Source organism: Gekko japonicus, unplaced genomic scaffold (genome assembly GCF_001447785.1).
Source record: "Gekko japonicus isolate JY-2015 unplaced genomic scaffold, Gekko_japonicus_V1.1 scaffold1, whole genome shotgun sequence".
Taxonomy (NCBI): domain Eukaryota; kingdom Metazoa; phylum Chordata; class Lepidosauria; order Squamata; family Gekkonidae; genus Gekko; species Gekko japonicus.
The window spans coordinates 3,826,082-3,844,507 of NW_015164181.1; the positions used below are offsets into that span (position 1 = coordinate 3,826,082).

General features: G+C 47.4%; 1 protein-coding gene across 1 annotated transcript in view; it reads left to right on the forward strand.

The window, feature by feature from the left end:
* Positions 1–7,507: 7,507 nt before the first annotated feature.
* The window catches only part of LOC107107684 (schlafen family member 13-like), a gene marked incomplete at its 5' end in the record, with an annotated part of 34,439 nt that continues 23,520 nt past the window's right edge, over positions 7,508–18,426 (forward strand). The window contains 1 exon segment of the mRNA XM_015407983.1: positions 7,508–7,535. Within this exon segment, the coding sequence (XP_015263469.1) occupies positions 7,508–7,535 (28 nt within the window).

Genomic DNA, 18,426 nt, shown 5'->3' on the forward strand with positions numbered 1-18,426 from the left:
GCTGCTTTTTCATATATGTGTATTTTACAAACCCCTACCTGTCTCCAGATCCATGCTTGTTTCTCTTTGACATTTCTCCCATGCTGAAGAGCAAACAACAAATTCCAATAACTAAAAAATAAGTCTCTAGCCCTCATAGTAAACCCCCTAGAAATAACAGGCAATCTGCCTCTGAATTCTGGCTCCTGGGGCCAAACAAGAGGAAAGGGCAGTTGCCTTCACATCCTCTGGATTTTCCCGAAGCATCTGACTAACCATAGCTAAAAACAAGATGCTGGACTAGCTTGACCTTTGTTGTGATCCAGCAAGACCATTCTCATGTCTTTGTATAAAATTCATTGCCAAAGTACACAGTGATTGCCTTTAAGCTACGTGGAGTTAAAGGGGATTAACTAAATTCATGGAGAAGAGGTCTGTCAATGGCCATGAGAGCTAAATGGAGCCTCCATGTTTTGACGCAGTATACCACCGAATGCCAAGCTGCTTCAGACAAATAGCTGGGGGGATATTCTGCTTTAATACCTCACTTATGGGTTTCACAGGAGCACCCTGCATGTCATTTGTGGGAACAGCATGCTGGATCAGATGGGCCTTTTAGCTCTGAGCTTGCAAAATGGTTCTTCTTTAATGCACAAAGTGCACACACTATTTCTATGATCCGCTTTATTCTCTTCCCACCTGCTATCTGCCCTACCCAAGAAGTCTTTTTCTAACCTTCCTCACCAGTGATGCTGTATGACACCATCTTGTTCTTGCATCCAAAGCTTAGCCAACTTACACCCTCTCTCATCTGGTGGTGGTGGGGGGAAGACTAACTGAAAGGACTATTTTGAAGGACGGTTATATTCTATTGTTGCTTCAGTTCTCTCCAAAATGGAGTAATAATGCTGGGCTACATTGATAGGTCATAAGCTATGTTCTTAGCCTCATTCCCCCACAAACTGCCATACAGGGAATAATAGTAGACTACATCGTAAGCCTTCTGTAAATCACTCTTCCTTAGCCTGCAATATGAAAACATTACAGGGTTGTTATAATCCACTCTTAGCCTACAACAACATCCCTCTTATATACAACTTAAGGGTAACATTGGACTTCACTGCAGGGGTGTCATAAGCAGTGTTCCCCCTAAGGTGAGTTAGTGTGAGCTAGCTCACAGGTTTTTAGCCTCTGGCTCACACATTTTTGTGTTTGCTCAGGAAGCTCCAGAGCAAACTAATTTATGCAGCAGCCAAATCGCCCGCTCACAACTTTAATGCCGGTAGCTCACAAAGTAGCATTTTTGCTCACAAGGCTCTGCAGCTTAGAGGGAACATTGGATAAGACACTCTCACAGTATGGTGGGGAAAATATGGGGTACTTTATTTGTCTGCTGCTTGCAATTGTCAAAGGTGGCAACCATGGCTAACTTATACAAATTTACAGAGAACTAAATTTTCCTGGGGTGTATGTGCTTTTTATCCCAAAAGAACTGAAATCTCAGCAAGAAGAGAAGTCGCTGATGGCTTTTCAGGCCCAGATTTTTCAGGTTTGTGAAACTACTACTGGGCTGAATCTGCAGAGCTGATGTGAACTCCTGAGGTCCCCCCCCCCTTTTTTTTGTTGTTAAAACTGTAAGCATGGAGGCTTTTTGACAGGAGTGACATTATCCCCGCCACCCTCAGAAATACCTTCTTGGCCATTCTGGGTAACAAGTTTTCATTTAGACTAACCAAAATATCACTAAGGGAAAAGCATCATGATTTTTAAAAAAATTAGAGTATTCTCGTTTTAAAAAAAAATAAATTGCACTATATTGTTTTTGGAATTTTTCTGTGGCTCAGTGTGCTCCCCTGAATATTCATAAACTCCTGAGGTAATTTTTTTTTTTTTTAACTAGCCTTTGAGGTCTTGTCTAAAGGACAGCTGACAGGATTTGTGTGTGGTTGCCTTTAGAAACACACCTCCTTGGCTGCTCTTAGCCAACGGTTGTGAGAGTTCGTTGCTTGAATAGACGCTGCGAGTTCTTCGCCCAGGTCTAATTTATTTTTATTTATTTAAATGCTTATAATAACCCCCAAACAACTGAAAGCAGGTGTAATATATTCAAACAGGAAGAGCAAGGAATCACATCGGCTTCAGCAAACCAAGTGGAAGAAGTTTCCAGAACTCCCTGGTATTTTGCTAGATGGCTCACAAGAGGTCTCCTGCTGTCATGAAGTAAAGCCACCCTGAGCTTTATCACAACAGGGTGTCTTGGGCAGACAAGCCGCTTCGGAGAGTTGTCCTTCCATGCCATCTTCTGTCCATTTGGTGGAACTTACATGCCATTTGTGCGTAAAACTGAATGGTTGACCTTTAAGGTCTCAAAAACGAGGGAAGAGGGAAGAAGGTTCTAGAACCCGCCTGCTTCTGTTGCGGGCTAATTAATTCTGTTTTCAGTTCCTGTTTTATCCAGTTAACAACATCTGAGTAAAAGAATCTGCCGTCAGATACTGGGTGTGGAGAAGACCAGACTTGGTTTTGTGGGTTGGACTTCCTAATTTACCCCATTCTTTCCTCAGCTTGCCATCTCATACCTTAGAGCAGAGGCTGAATAGCATACTGCTCCCAAATGGCCACTGTTGCTAGGCAAGGTCAGTGCGGTGTAGTGGTTAAGAGTGTTAGAAGACCCAGGTTCAAATCCCCACTCTTGGCAAGGAAGCTTGCTGGGTGACCTTGGGCCAATCATACTCTTTCAGCCTAACCTACCTCACAGGGATGTTATGCGGATACAACGGAGAGCGATGTAAGCCACTTTGGGTCCCCACTGGGAGAAAAGCGGAGCATAAACTAATCGAATAAATAAATACAATTGTGAGGATGATCTTCGGAGTTTGGTTCCTCTGTGAAGTGCTGTCCCTTTCACAGCACTTCAGAAAAAGTCATGGATTCATAAAGAACCTGGAAGTCTAGACAGCAGGGAAAGGAGCTTTTTAAATGACTGCTCCCTGGTTACCCTGCCTCCTTGTGAATAGCAAGGGTGGGATTGTACCTCTTCTAAGACACACGGGACCAAAGGGCCACAGTTACACACTGCCCCATTTTCACCCTGCCAATTGCATTACACAGCATGGGGGGAGCCACTTCTCTAGACATTGCTCTATGCTATTTCTGGGCATCTGTTACCTCACATGTGGCAACCAATGTTCCCTCCAAGCTGTGGAGTCTTGTGAGCAAAAGTTCTCCTTTGTGAGCTACTGGCATTAAAGTTGTGAGCAAGCAATTTGGCTACTGCATAAATTACTTTGCCATGGAGCCATCCTTCCTGAGCTAAGACAAAAAGTGTGAGCCGGAGGCTAAAAAACTGTGAGCTAGCTCACACTAACTCCGCTTAGAGGGAACACTGGTGGCAACATCAAACTGAGAACTGGTGGTGTGGCTGCAAAGGCTGCTGGAGCTTTGATCAAGGTCCTCATTCCTTGTAGTCAAATAAACATTAGTATCAGCATTGTGCCCTGACCTGGACAGCCCAGGCTAGACCAATCTCAGCTGCTGAACAGGGTTAGCCCTGGTTAGTACTTGGATGGGAGATCACTAGAGATGTGAAAGCCCGGAAAAAACCTGGAAAAATTCGGAAAAAAACTGTTTTTTCCCCATTTTTTTTCCTGAAGCCTTTTTTTGTTTTTTTCCGAAAAATTTGAAAAATTGAAAAAAGAAAAGAAAAAAATTGATTATGGAACATTTTATTTTAACATGATGAATAACATATTTTAAGACAAGGTGTTCAAATATTTTCCAAATCATTTCACACACACACACACACACACACACACACACACACATATATATATTAGGAATAAGGCCCGTTGTGGAAATAAATACAACGAGATCTAGAAAGAGGCTCTTGGAGAGTGCTCTGGCTTTGGGCAAACAGTGTCAGTTTGCTGTGGTGACCTCAGCAGGGTATAATGACAGAGTCCACTGTTTTCTCCAGAGGAACTGATCTCTGCTACCTGAAGAGCAGTTGTAATTTTGAGTGATCTCTAGTCCTCACCTGGATATTGGCAACAATTGTTACCCAGGATGAAATGGCTGGTTTGGAGGGTGGAATCTATGGCATTCTACCTGTCTGAGGTCCCACCCCTCCGTAAACCCCACCCTCTCCAGGCTCCACCCCTCAAATCCCCAGGAATTTGCCAGCCTGGAGTTGGCAACCCCATCTCCTTCCCAGCTAACCATCAACCTACCATTATCTGCCCCTTTGACTTCAGCTGACTTCCGCCCTCCCTTCTGCAGAGCAATTGTAATTTTGAGTGGTCTCCAGCCCTCACCTGGAGATTGGCAACAATGGTTCCCCATGAGGGACTGAGTGGTTTGGAGGGTGGAGTCTATGGCATTGTACCTGTCTGAGGTCCCACCCCTCCTCAAACCTCACCCTCTTCAGGCTCCATCCCTCAAATCTCCAGGAATTTCCCATCGGGAGTTGGCAACCCTATCAGGATTGGCCCCAATATGTTTTCTCCCAAAGGCCAAAGTAGGTGACTGGACCAAACTAAGTTGCCTACCATCAGGCACTGAGGGGAAAGTAGGGTTGCCAGCTATAAGGAGGGAAATACCTGGAGTGTTGGGGGGTAGATTCTGTAGAGGGCAGCATTGGGGGGGCGTGGAAGGACTCAGCAGGTATAATGTCATAAGGTCTACCCTCCAAAGCAGGCATTTTCTCCAGGGGAAACTGTCATCTAGAGATCAATTTTAGCAGTGGGAGATCTCCAGGTCCCACCTAGGGAAACCCTAGGGGAAAGTCAGCTGCACAGCAGGGGGTTGAAGAGAATGGTTTGATGGGTGCTGGGCCAAGATTGGCAACAATAGTTCCCCAGGAGCAAATAGCTGGGTTGGAGGGTGGAGTCTATGGCACTGTAACCTGTCTGAGGTCCCCCTCTCCGGCCTCCACTCCTCAAATCTCCAGGATTTTCCATACCTAAAGCTGGCAACTTTATCTCCTCCCCTCTCAGTAGCCTCTTATTTTGCCTTAAATTGGTTTTGATGCCAGCAGAGTGAGAAAATGCCAGAGGCTCTGGGTGGGTGCCTCATCGTAAATGCACCAAACAATTCCTAAAGATTTGCCAAAACACTACTCTGTCGACAAATTGCAGCACTTTGAATTAGCACCAGAGCTTTAAGAGCTCTCCAGCTGTCACCTGGAGACTGGCAACAGCTTGTTTGGAGGGTGGGGAGTATGGCATTGTATCTGTCTGAGGTCCTCCTCTTTCTCTTCCTCCTCCTCCTCCTCAGACCCCACCCTCAGCAGGCTTCATTCCTAAACTATCCTGGAAGTTTCCAACCTGGAGTTGGCAACCCTATGTCCTTTCCAGGCAACCAACAGCCTAACCTTTATCTGCCTGTCTGTCTTCAAGTTTACTTCCCCCCCCCAGCCTCTGCCTAGGGAAAGCAGCTGTCATAATTCTCCTCTCCCCCTATGAGGTATGTTAAGGTTGAAAGTGTGTGAATGGTCCATAATCCCCCAGGCAGCTTTTAAAACATGATCCTGGGACCTACACACCACCAGACATTCCAACTGCCTTGCGGGGGGGGGGAGTATGAGGTGTGGAATGGAGTGGGAACCAAAGCAGCTGACATCATTCTCCTCTCCCCCGTATGATCCACACAACTACCCTATGAGGCATGCTAAGGTTGAAAGTGTGTGAATGGTCCATAATCCCCCAGGCAGCTTTTAAAACATGAACCTGGGACCTGCACACCATCCTCAAAATATATATATATGGTATCAGATTGATCTAATTTCTGTGCACTGAGGACAAGCAAGTCCTAGGTTACAAACTGAACTCTCCAATGCAAGAACAAGATGCATTTCTTCCTTTAGGAGGTGCGATTGTCAGAAGAAAATAAAAAGGGTTCAGTTTTGTTTTTGCATGTGGGTAGGTATTCTGTTTGTAATAATTGTTTGGATACACTATATTTTTAATATGCTAGTTGTGATAATTTCATGCCAAGTAAAAATGTCCATAGTCATATTTTATGTTCCTAAAGTAACAGAATGACTTTCAATCTAGAAAAGACAAAAGAAATGCTAATGCAGCATTTTTTTCAATTTTTCCGAAAATTTCCGTTTCCCCCCGAAAAAAACTGGAAAAAACCCGGGGGATTTTCCGAGCTTCAAAATTTCCGGAAATTTTACATCTCTAGAGATCACCAAAGAAATCCAGGGTTGCTATGCAGAGGCAGGCAATGGCAAACCACTCCTGAATGTATTTTGCCTTGAAAACCCTAGAGGGTCGCCATAAGTCAGCCGTGACTCAAGAGCACTTTCCACCACCATCAGCATTGTGCATTAGTAGATATTTCTGCAAGCAGGCAGGGTGCAAACTGGAGATGGCAGGCTAGAGAAATCCTCTTTTTAGGCCCCTGCCACACCGGGGGGGGGGGAATGCGCGGCCTACGTGCGGCTTTTGGAAGCCGCACCAAAATAGACACGTGGCGGCGGGATCACACAGATCCCCCGAGCCGCGCACGATCAGATGCCGGAGAGGAAGCCACGGTTGGAAGACCGTGGCAGCTGGCTGTGCATGCGTGCGCATGCGCAGTTCGGCCAGGAGCCAGGGATGGGCCAGCAGAAAGACGCGCCGGCAATCCCACGGCCACGCTTGCCGTGTCCTTTCAGGTAAGACCACCTCTGTCGGTGGTTCTTTTTTGCAGCGGGTTTTCGGGGGTAGGGACGGATCGGGGACGGGTGCACGCCGCTTCCCAGATGTTGCGGTGAGATCGCGCCCGTTTGCTGCGCCCCCGATCCGTCCCTATCCCGGGCCAAACCCCTCCGTGTGACCGGGACCTTAGTTTTGCTATTGTGTTACGTATCTGTTGCAGAGGAAGACTCTGGAATTGAAAGCATTGCATTTGATTGAGAAGGAGCTAAGAAAAAGGGGGAGGGTGGAGAATGGAGTGTAGCACAACTTCAGCAGGTTTAGGAATAAGCCTCATTGTTTTCAAAAGGGACCTATTCCCAAGTATGCAGACATAAGACTGCAGCCTGCCTGGTCCTCTGCAAGTTCTCTCAGAAGCAACTCCCACTGGGTTCAGTGGACTTACTGTCTTGTAAGTGTATTGGTGAGGTCTGTAATTTATTAATCAATTGCCACCCTTGGAGAGTTAGACCCAACTCATGAACTTTAAACTGAAAGTGTGAAATATAAATGTTTTAAATTTCACACACACTCACACACATTTCCAGAAGATGGCACAATAGGATCTGGAATCCCTCCCTTTCCTTATTGGCTTGTTGTCTTCTTTTTTTTTAACACAAAACAACACCGGAAGGAAACTTCTGCTTCCTGATTATGACTACACTCGGGGCCTTATGACTTCGCAGCTGCCCAGTTACGTTAAAGTTAGAGACTACACCCGAGGTCTTAGCGGTCTGGCAACCACCATATCAAAGACTCTGGATTTCTTTGAACTCTGCATTCCGAAGACAAGAAGCAAGACATTCTTACAAAAATGTTCTCTGACCCTCTGAAACGGAACTGGCTGTTGTGACGACACCTTCAGCATCCAAGACGGTACTGATTTTTTGCCACTATGCGGATACCTATGTTAACCTAGGTAAGGCTACGGTCACACACACTAAATAATCTACTTTCAATCCACTTTCCAACTGGACTTTGCAAGTTCACACACTAAAAATCCAGTTGGAAAGTGCACTGAAAGTGGATTATTTAGCATGTGTGACTGCAGCCTAAGAGAGACAGAGTGGGCGTGGACAATACTTAGAAGCACTCTGTGGTGTTGGTGGGAGTTCAATTTCATGCAATAAAATGGCTGTCAAGTCCAGAGCTACATGCAAGCTTTATGGGCCTTCACGAATAGTGTTCGAGGTGGCCTCTCCATCACAGCTCATCCATCTGTCTCTCATTACACACTCTTTTTAGTCTGGTTGCAAAGCAGGGGTTTTTAATAAACAGCTTGTGTGCTATTGATAGCTTGTTGGCTGCTGCAGTGAAGCTCGCGTATCTCTTGGAAGAACCCAAAAAATGCGGCAAAAGATTCAGCTCTAAACTTTTTAGAATGGTTTTAGTTCATAAGATTTTAATCTGTGCCTTTTTGGTGCTGTTCAGCTGATAGCTTCATTTCCGGTGTTCTTCCTAGTGCATGTTCTGTTTATAGAACAGAACAAAACTTGGTAACAATAACATGCCGGTGGGGGGGTGGGGAGTAACTTAGGATATTTGTTCAGTACTCAGAAGTAGTTCTCATTAAAGAAAAGGTTGTAGAACCTTGGCAAAGGGAGCATAAATGCTACTTCAATGTTGCAGGGGCTTCTGGGCCCATCGCAAGAGGGGCTTGTATGGTTGCCAACTTCCTGGAAAGAGAAAATACCCATCTCTTCCATAAAGATGTAATTGGATGTTATTTACCAGCATGTCATGAAAAGCTTCAGCTGCCCATTTCTGAACATTAAAGCCTCTATTGCAGGCACAGGACATTTTCCTCCATGTTTGTTGGCTACTTTAGCTAGCCTTCGGGTGAGATCTGGGAATCTCCTGGAATTACAGCTCATCTCCAGACTACAGAGGTCAATTTTCCTGGAGAAGATGGATGCTTTGGAGGATGGACTTTATGGCATTGTACCTCACTGAGTTCCTGTTCTCCCCAGGCTCCATCCTCAAATCTCCAGGACTTTCCCAACCTGGATCTGGCAACCCTACCCCCCCATCCCCTGTCAGTGGCTGGGGGGACCTGGCAACCCTATCTTAGGGGGCTGCATGATTTTGCTCTCCGCTTCCTCCACTGCCTCCAGACAGTGGAAGGAAGATAGGTCCAGCATGGTGTAGTGGTTAAAGTGTCAGACTAAGCCGTGGGTGACCCAGGCTCTAATCGCCACTCTTCCATGGAAGCTTACTGGATAACCCTAAGCCAATCTCACACTCTCAGCCTCACCTACCTCACAGGGTTATTGAGAGAGTAAAATGGAGGATAAGAGAATTATATAAGCCACATTAGATCCCCATTGGGGAGAAAGGCAAGGGTATAAATCAAATAAATTTCTTTTTGGGGTGCCCCCTTTGCCAGGCTGTGGCAGATGTCCAACCATAGCAGTTGATTTGGACTGAAAGCAGGTTAAAAATATAATGAAGAATGATTTGAACAGAACCACGAGGTTTTTTACTATAGGCTTCTGGAAGGAAGAGCTGTGGCTCAGTGGCAGAGCATCTGCTTGGCCTGCAGAAGGTCCCAGGTTCAATCCCCAGCATCTCCAGCTGAAAGAAACACGTAGTAGGTGATGGGAAAGACCTCTGCTTGAGACCCTGGAGAGTGACTGCCAGTCTGAGTAGACAATACTGACTTTGATGGACCAAGGGTCTGAATCAGTTTAAGGCAGCTTCAAATCTCCTGTGTTTTTTTAATAAAAACAATTACCGAGGTATTCTGCACAATGTTAGGCCAGCAACATAGCATCTCACTGTGTGCTACGTATTGAGAGAGATGTGGCAGATCTTGTTTGAAACAGAGAGACAATTTTTTTTCTGGGCACCTTCAGTTCTGTACAACCAAATCCAAATGCTCCATAATTGGGGTCAGGTAAACTTGCTCCACACTGGGTCCAGCTCAGGAGGCCTGGCTCCCAGTAATGGATAGCATTGGAACAGCAGTCATTGCAGTTGCCCCCAAAGACATAAATCCTCTTCTGCCAGCGAGCGACTCCTGGATAAGAGATTGAGATGGGCAGTGGTGGGATACAGATGTCTTGGTTCATTGTGCCATCTTCTAGCAGGCAGGCACAGCGTCCAGTGAATCGGCGACCCCCGAGGGCGATGTCTTCAGTCAGCCCACCGACGACAAAGATACAGTTGTCCAGTGCAATGGCGCTTGCCTCACAGAATTCAAATGTCATGAGGACCTGGTTCCAGGCTTCTGATACAAGGTCATAAACCAGAAATCCCCCGAATGGGTTTGGCATGTCAGGGTCTCCTATGCTTGTCTCTCCACCGATAAGGTACAGTTTGTGCCTGAATGTTGCAGAGGCAAAGTAGGCCAAGGGGAAAGGCAGGCTGGAGATAGGGACCCATTCTTCTTGCTCCAAGTCAAAACATTCAGCAGATGTGAGGGGTCCCGTATTATCCCAGCCAGCAGCAGCATATAGCTTATTGTGGCAGAGTTGGAATGCATGCCACGCTCGAGCTGTAGACATGGAGGGGAGCTGGGACCAGCGGCCCCACAGTGCGTCATATACAAACAGATTGTCCGAACAGGAATTGTCTAAGCACCGTCCACCAGCTACGTAGAGTTTGTGGCCCTTGGAGGTGCAACCCGGGAAGGTCAGTGATTTCAGATCGGGCAGCTGTTCCCATTGTTCAGTGGAAAGGTCAAAGAAGTGCACGTGAGAATCTAGCTCCTCATTCTCTGGACTCATCTCGCTCCACTTTGGCAGCCCGATACACACCACTCCTTGGTGGTACATGCCCTGCCTGAGCCCTCCACTGGCCTTCAGTCTTTCTTCTGCACTGAGTTCCTCCCACTGCAGCCGCACGGGCTGGCAAAATCCTTCCATGTCACCCTGGACCTCAGCAAGCTCTTCCGGTGTCATCAAAGGAAGGCGGACGTGAGCCATCAGTTCTGCCAGTTTCAGGAGGCGCTCGCCAGGATTACACTTGACCCAGCGGCGCACGGCCCTGTACACAATCAGTTCAGACTCCACCACCAGGTTGTCTGAGGAGATGAGGCTGACCAGGGTGCTGAAGTCAAGAAGCAGAAAGGCCGGACACTCTGAAAGGTGTTCAAAATGGAAGGCGACGTAGGACAAGGTTGGGCGGAGGAGAGGCCGGTGGTTATGGGAATACGCCAGGGTGTAAAACTCCAGGCAATTCTCCATGGAAATGCTCCCCTTGAGGAATCTACAAGGAGCAACAAAGGAGTCTCATTTGGTTTGTTTATATATTTAAAACATTTCTATCCTGCCCTGTCTCTTTGAGCTCACGGTGAAGAACACTGTATCACTAAGCGGCAAGGTGACGGTTAAACGTGAAACATATTGCACAACATAACCAATCGGAAAATATTTACACGTAACACACATTCAAGAATTAAAGTACACAGAATTAGTAAATGCAGAGCTGGATCTGCTGGAAAAATTCACCCTCCACCAAATGCTTTCTGGAAGAGGACCGCCTTGCATGCTTTCTGGCAGGCCATTCCAGGGACTGGTAGCACCTATTTACTTCCCTTTACCTCCTGTCATTCTCCTTCTGTGCCTTGAACAGCTCCGATTTATGGGCAGAACCATGTGTATTCCATGCAGAGGTCGATTCGGGGGGAATCGCGGGGGATCGCAGTTCCCCCGGGTGAGGTGCGGGGGGGCGGGGCACACAACGAAGCCCTGCCCCCTGCTTCTGGCCGCCCCGCTTCCGGCCCTCATTCAGCCAGGAGGAGGCAGGAGAAGAGGGAGGGTAAGTTGCTTCCTCCCCGCCTCTCCCCACCCCTGCCTGCCTGGGGCCAGGGAGGGCCTTGGCGGGGCTTCCTCACACTCCCGCCGGCCTTGCAGGTCCACCGCCGGGCCCCTGATGTCAGGGGGTGTGGCATATGCTAATGAGTTATGCTAATGAGTTCCCCTAACTCTTTTTCTACGAAACGACCCCTGATTCCATGTATGCCAGACACAAATATTCTACATTCAAGTTTCTGAATTCTGCACCAAGACAACCAATACTCTGCAATTTATTGAAATTATGCATAAATTCCTCTTTATTTTTGCAATACTTTGCCACGTCTGTGAGCAAAGATTAGGGGTTAAAGAATTTCCCCCATTCTTTTCCTTTTATTGTTCCAAAAATTTGTTTGATGCTTAAAAAATGAATTGTGAAAATAGAGCACTAACAGTGTACTGGGGCTGTCAGCTAGTTATTTGTATTCTTCCACACTGATGTTATTAATACATGTACTCTCCTAAAACACTGCAATATATCAGCACGACCTATGTATGACTACATCAAGATTCATATTTGTATGACGTTTTACTGATATGTAAGGAGCTGTGGTGGCTGAAGTGGTTAAGACACTGAACTGCAGGCTGTGGAAGGTCGGTAGTTCAGCAGTTTGAGACCCGAGTTGCCTCATGACGGAGTGAGCTCCCGTCTCTAGTTCCAGCTCCTGCCAACCTAGCAGTTCGAAAGCAAGAAATTGCAAGTAGATAAATAGGTACCACTTCAGTGGGAAGGTAACAGCGTTCCGTGCGCCTTGGTGTTTAGTCATGCCGGCCACATGACCACGGAAACGTCTCCGGACAGCGCTGCCTCTTCGGCTTTGAAATGGAGATGAGCACCGCAACCCTAGAGTCGGATTCGACTGGCTTTCGAGCAAGGGAACCTTTACCTTTACTTTTACTGATATGTACATGTGCTGTTGTTGAGCATTGATGGTCGAGCATCACACAAAAAAGATGCAGTCAAGGTCTGATCACATCAAGACAGAGGAATGGAGAATTCTCACCATGTGGATTCAGCATTAGAAATACAGAACTTTGAAATCCTGGAGAAATTTGGATGAGGAGCTTCCTTACTGTGCATTTTTCAGAGATGTATCTTTTAGTGCACCAAACCCTGGTCTCTGTTACCTGCTGATAATTTGCAGTGCAGGCATGACCTGAAGCCTGCTGGCTGCTGTGAACAGCTCTTCCGCCTGTCCTGCAGTGAGAACCAGTTCTCCTGTGTAGATGTAATCCAGGAGGGTCCGGAGGGAAGAGTGAGAGAGCTCCTTCAGCACGATTTCCTGTTCCCGAGATTCTTTGAAGGAGCTGGCAAACATGCGCTGGAAGTAGGAGCTGACTGAAGCCAAGACTGGCCTGAAAGAGAAGACAGGAGCAGAGTTACGCACAGCCCAGCATCTCTGCACATTTCCCAGGCTGTATGTTCACGTGGAAAAACCATGCATGGTTCTGTCACAAGATGTGTATAAATTACACAACTTTGGCCCGGTTCACACGGAGGATTTGCCGCGGGAGAGCAACAATTGCATGGCGGATTATCCGGGCGTGATCACACCTCAAAATCTGGGAAGTGGAGCGCACCTGTGGCAAACCCATGGCGTACCGCCGAAAATGTGCAATTAAAAACTACCTGCTCAAAGGTACTAGCAACCGGTTTGCCACGGGCTGCCTCCGGAGTCCCTCGGTGTGATCGCGCCGGCCGCGGCTTTTCCCTCCGGCCCCTCGTTGATGCGCAGGCACGGAGGGAAGGAATCGTGGCGTGCCGCCAACCCATGGGATTGTGTTATGGCGTCTCTAATTGCGGCGGCGCAAAAAGCCCTGCCTCCCCCCCGTGCGTTATCCGGCCCGTGTGACTGGGGCCTTTGCCTGGTTTCTCTTAGTTTATGCTGTTTTTGCCAAGCATGAAGAGTGGGAATAGGAGACAGACAGGCATTGAATCCCACCCACCCCCATATCTTGCTAAGCAACTCTTCTGTGTCCCTGATTTCAGAAGGAACTTCCAACGCATGCTGTTTACACACATCTATGGAGAGCTACGGGCTAGTTAATTGCTCTGCATTAAAGGAAAGCTGAGTTGCTCAGGATGTTGAGTTCAGCAGCAAAACCCCAGCTTCTTTGGCTTTTGTGCAACTCACAGCATCTATATGTCTGGGTGTCTGCTCAAAATTCTTCCAAGCTTGCCTCTGTCTTCCCAGAAGCCCTGTGCAGTTACATATCCCACTGATTTTCTCCATCCCACCTACTTTCTGAAATATCCACTACATCTTAAGTTCTTATTTAACACCAACATGCCAGCTCTCCCATTGTAGCTCAGAAGCTTCTAGCATTTGCATATAAACACATATTTGCTTTCTCCTTCAAACACCCTCATCATGCACTTTCCCTTCCACGTTCCTTTTGTCTCCCTAACTGGCTGTCATTTCCTGACGATCTCACTGTTCTAGCTCATTCCCATCTAGAATATTGGAACCAGTAAACCCAAATCTACACAATCGCACAAGGTGCTGACACGTACCACAACCCCCTACCTGCCAGCCTATCAGAATAGCTACAACCTCTACCCTGTCATGGCCACAACCTCTACCCCACACAGTCAAATGCATGCCACTTACTCATCTGGCTATCTTTCTAAGGATTCTATAGGACTGTGAGCCACCATGAAGACTTCTTCACAAACTAATATACAAATGCTTCAGGTAGGCCCCGTTCACATGAGGCGATTTGGCCCGGGAACGGGACAGTTTGGGGCCAGATCAAACCGGCGCGATCACACCACAACATCTGGGAAGCGTCTTGCTTCCGTGGCCGAACTGTCCCTTTCCCGGGAAAATGCGCCTCAAACTGAACCACCTACCTCGGTGGTTCAAATGGATGAGGCGCCTCTTCCCGGGCGTCTGATCGCCGGCGCGTCTTTGCGCCGGCACAACCCCGGCCCGGATCCGAACTGCGCATGCTCCGACATGCGCAGTTCGGCCGGCCCCCGGTTAGGGCCGGCTTTTCTCCCCGGCGTTTGATCGCGCCGGGGAGAAAAGGCGGCTCGGCCGGGGATCCGTGGGATCCCACCGAGCCGTGTCAACGTTGGCGCGGCTTTTAAAAGCCGCGCCTCAAGAGGCTTTTCCCCTGCCGTGTGGCAGGGGCCTAAAATAACACCCCAAGGCTGCTACACACCCTGTTAAGTCCTCATGCTCTATTAATGGCCTTGCTCTTTCTGTTAAAGCCTCTCTGGGAGCCCTTCCTACAGGTAGCAGAGCAGCTTACCTGTGACAAGGGAACATTCTTCCTTCGGCCACTAGAGTGACATCACAGAGTTGTTGAGACTGATACAGTTGATTGATCCCTGCAGTGGGTGGGAAAATGTACAGTTGAGGCAAAACCGAGCTCATAAGAAAAACAGGATCACGAAACTGCGGGGGAAATCGGGCGAAGCTGCGGGTCAAAATGCAGCCCCGCAGCTTCGGGTGTGAAATTGACCAATAGTATCGGGGCGAACGGCGGCGCAACACCGAGGCAGCTCTAGTGCGAAATCAGCCCTAGTCAGCATCCTGTTTCCAACAGGGGCCGGTTAGATTCTTCCAGGAAGCTCACAAATGGGAGTTTTCTTCTGTTGTTTCAGCATTCAGTGCTCTGGGCTAGACTGCTGCTGAATATGGAGGTTCTATTCCCAAGTATCATGGCAAATAAGAGCACCAGAGCCCTGTTGCATCATACCAAAGGCCCATCTAGCCCAGCATCAACAACCCGCCAGATTCCTCTGGGAAGTCCAAAAGCAGGACAAGAAGGCAAAAACCTCTCTTCACCATTGCCCCTCCCCTAGTAAGAGGTGTCTGCTGCCTCTGGACATGAAGGATGCATTTAGTCATCACTACTAACAGCTGTTGAAAGACCTTTTCTCAGGAAAGGGAGAAAAGGTTATCTACTTTCTCTGCATCCTTAATGTCCCCCCCCCCAAATTCTCTGCCATTTCTAAGCTAAAACATAGGTGGAGAGAATGCTGGTGGAAGAGGGTATTAAGGAAGATGAACGGCTTGTGGCCTCAGCACATGGAACAGCACAAGGACTTAAGACCTATCTGGATCAGACCAGCCATGTTGGGGGAATACTCTTCTAAGCAATAGTAAAGAGAGTCTCCCTGCATCCATAGGCAGCACTGACTGTGAAGACACTTCTCCACCAGATGACTAGGTACTGACAAGCAGTTTCTGTTTTTACATCACTGCCGAGAAACTGTAAAAGTGGGAGCAGAGAGAATGACAGCGTGAATCCATCTAATGTACCTTTCCCATTTTAGACTTTGGCAGGGATACTTTATAAAGTATTTGTGTTCCAAAGGGGCCTCATTGGAACCTCCCCCCAAGGTGATCCAACCTGACCCTGTATAATGCGGTGCTTCAGAGATAAGGTGTCTGTTTGGATACTGTTGGTCTCCATGTCTGGGGCCTTTGAAAAGCTGAGATTCTTAGATCGTTGGGACATCTGAAAATGAGAAGAACAAACACCTAAGTCTTTCTGTTGGGATTATCTATATACCTATGTACACTCTACTGACACAGTGTGGTTGGTTAAACCTCCAGTCTGGTGTAGTAGTTAAGAGCGGCAGACTCTAATCTGGAGAACTGGGTTTGATTCCCCAGTCCTTCACATGAAGCCAGCTGGGTGACCTTGGGTCAGTCACAGTTCTCTCAAGAGCTCTTTCAGCCCCACCCACCACACTGGTGTCTGTTGTGGGGAAAGGAAGGGAAGGAGAATGTATACTGCTCTGAGACTCCAAGTGCAGGGCGGGGTATAAATCCAACTCTCCTCCTCCTTCTCCTCCTCCTCCATTGCATGCCTCCATCTTTTCTGTCCCTCCCCAAACCCCACCCTCCTTAGGATCTACCCCCTAAATCTCCAGGTATTTCCCAACTCTGAGTTGGCAATCCTAGCGGCACTTGATATGGGAACCCTACCCATATCAAATCACGGTACATTATTGTAAGCTGCCTTAAATCGAGAAGAAAGGTGGGATTTAAATGTTCTAACAACTAAATAAACTATTTTGGAATCTACTTGTTTGCCCTAAAAGGATTCATTCAATTCCCTTATGCCCCTGCGATGCTACTGGCACTGCTTGCCCACTAACAGCATACAATAAAAAGCCTTTGATTGCAGAAATCACTGTAGAGCCTTGTAAGTCTCAAGGAAGCCTTCCCCCTCTACCAACCTTAAGTACCTGACACTGACAGTGCCAATTTCCCCAGCCTCACAACATAAATGAAAAGGATAAGCGTGGTACAGCACCAAAACCATCCACCAGCCAACGATGGTTTGATTAGACATGACATGCCAGCCACGCCAATCTTACCTTCCTATTAGAAATGACTCAATGAAAGGGGTGCCAGGCAACACTAAGAGGATCCTGAGCCAGACAAAATGACTAGAGTAACAATGCTTTACAACTTGACCTTTACTTGAGTCACAGAGCACCCTGGGTACAAAACCTGGCATTATTAGGTTGCCCTGGGCCCTCCAACAAACCTGTCCTCTACCACACATCCAGCCATGCTGCTTTGAGCTCTTCACAAAATGGTTACTCCAAAACTGCAGAGGGGTTGCCTGGATACATTTCAGGACACAAACTGAGTAACATCCATATATCTGACTTTTACTTTAACTGAAGGCTTGGTGCCTCTTGGGCTTAGCATTCAGTCCGCAAAGTCTTGCAGACTGATGCTCCCTGGGGCTGAACATTCCAGAGGAGAGCCTTCTTCAAAGGTTGGTTCTCCATACGGTAGGACTGCCAACCTCCAGGTGGGGCCTGGAGAACTCACAGAATGACAACTGATCTGCAGGCTACAGATATCAGTTGGTCCCTTGGATAAAAATGGCTGCTTTGGACTCTATGGGATTCTACTGTGCTGAGATCACTTCCTTACCTAAACCCTGCCCTCTCCCCAGGCTGTCCCCCCAAATCTCCAGGATTTGGCAACCCAACAGGAACCAAGCTCCAAGAATCTTGGGGACTGTAGTAAGAGTACACAACAGAGGTCTATTCTACATGGCAACTGCTGTTATAATGGAGAAAGGAAGACAGAAAGGGTTCAGAAGTGGTTGGAAACTCTACTCTGATGGAAGTGGCTGTTCCTCTGGTGGAAGAGCTACATCTGGAGGGGGAAGGTTCCATGGGCTGGAGGAAGACTTCCAGCTTGGCTGAGCAGAGCGGTAGGATACAAGTCACTGTTTTAAGTAGAATGTGAATGTGAATCAGTAAATGCCCTTGGCTAATCAAGTAGTCAGTGCTGTAATATATAAGGTTATGAGGACTGAAAAGAGACAGTATTTGTAATTTCCTTTTTTTAAAAGTTTTTATTGCTTTTTAAACATTATTCATACTACATAGGAATTCTACTTATCTGTCCTAAAATTAAACAAGCCTCGTTTGTCTACATAAAATTTTACAAAGCATAGTCACGTTTCTGCAGTAAAAAAAAAAAATAAGCAGGTCTCGATAATAAAGATTTTACCCCTTTCTGTTAAATATTCTACTACAGCGGTGGTAGGCAAACTGCGGCTCTAGAGCCACATGTGGCTCTTTGGCCCCTTGAGTGTGGCTCTTCCACTGTAGGCGCTGACGGCCTATTCCCTCCATTGTTCTCTATGGTAACTTTTTTCCTACCATAGAGAACAATGGAGGGGATGGGGCAACCTGTTTGGGGGCCTGTAGAATTGGACCCCCTGGTTCAATGTTCCTGAAACATGGTGGGTATCTTGGGGAGAGGCTCCAGCAGCTACCCTGCGATTCTGGAGCCTCTCCCTCAAACCCCCTCCCCTCCAGCCCCCAGAATACACCCTATGTTTTCACCATTGACTTCAATGGCCCATAGGATATAATGGGGCCGAACTGTGGGAAGCCCCAGCAGCCCTCAGGCTGGAGCACCTGGAGCAGTCTTGGGAGGTGAATTGGCAAAAAGCAAAACCAAAAACACAGGAACTCG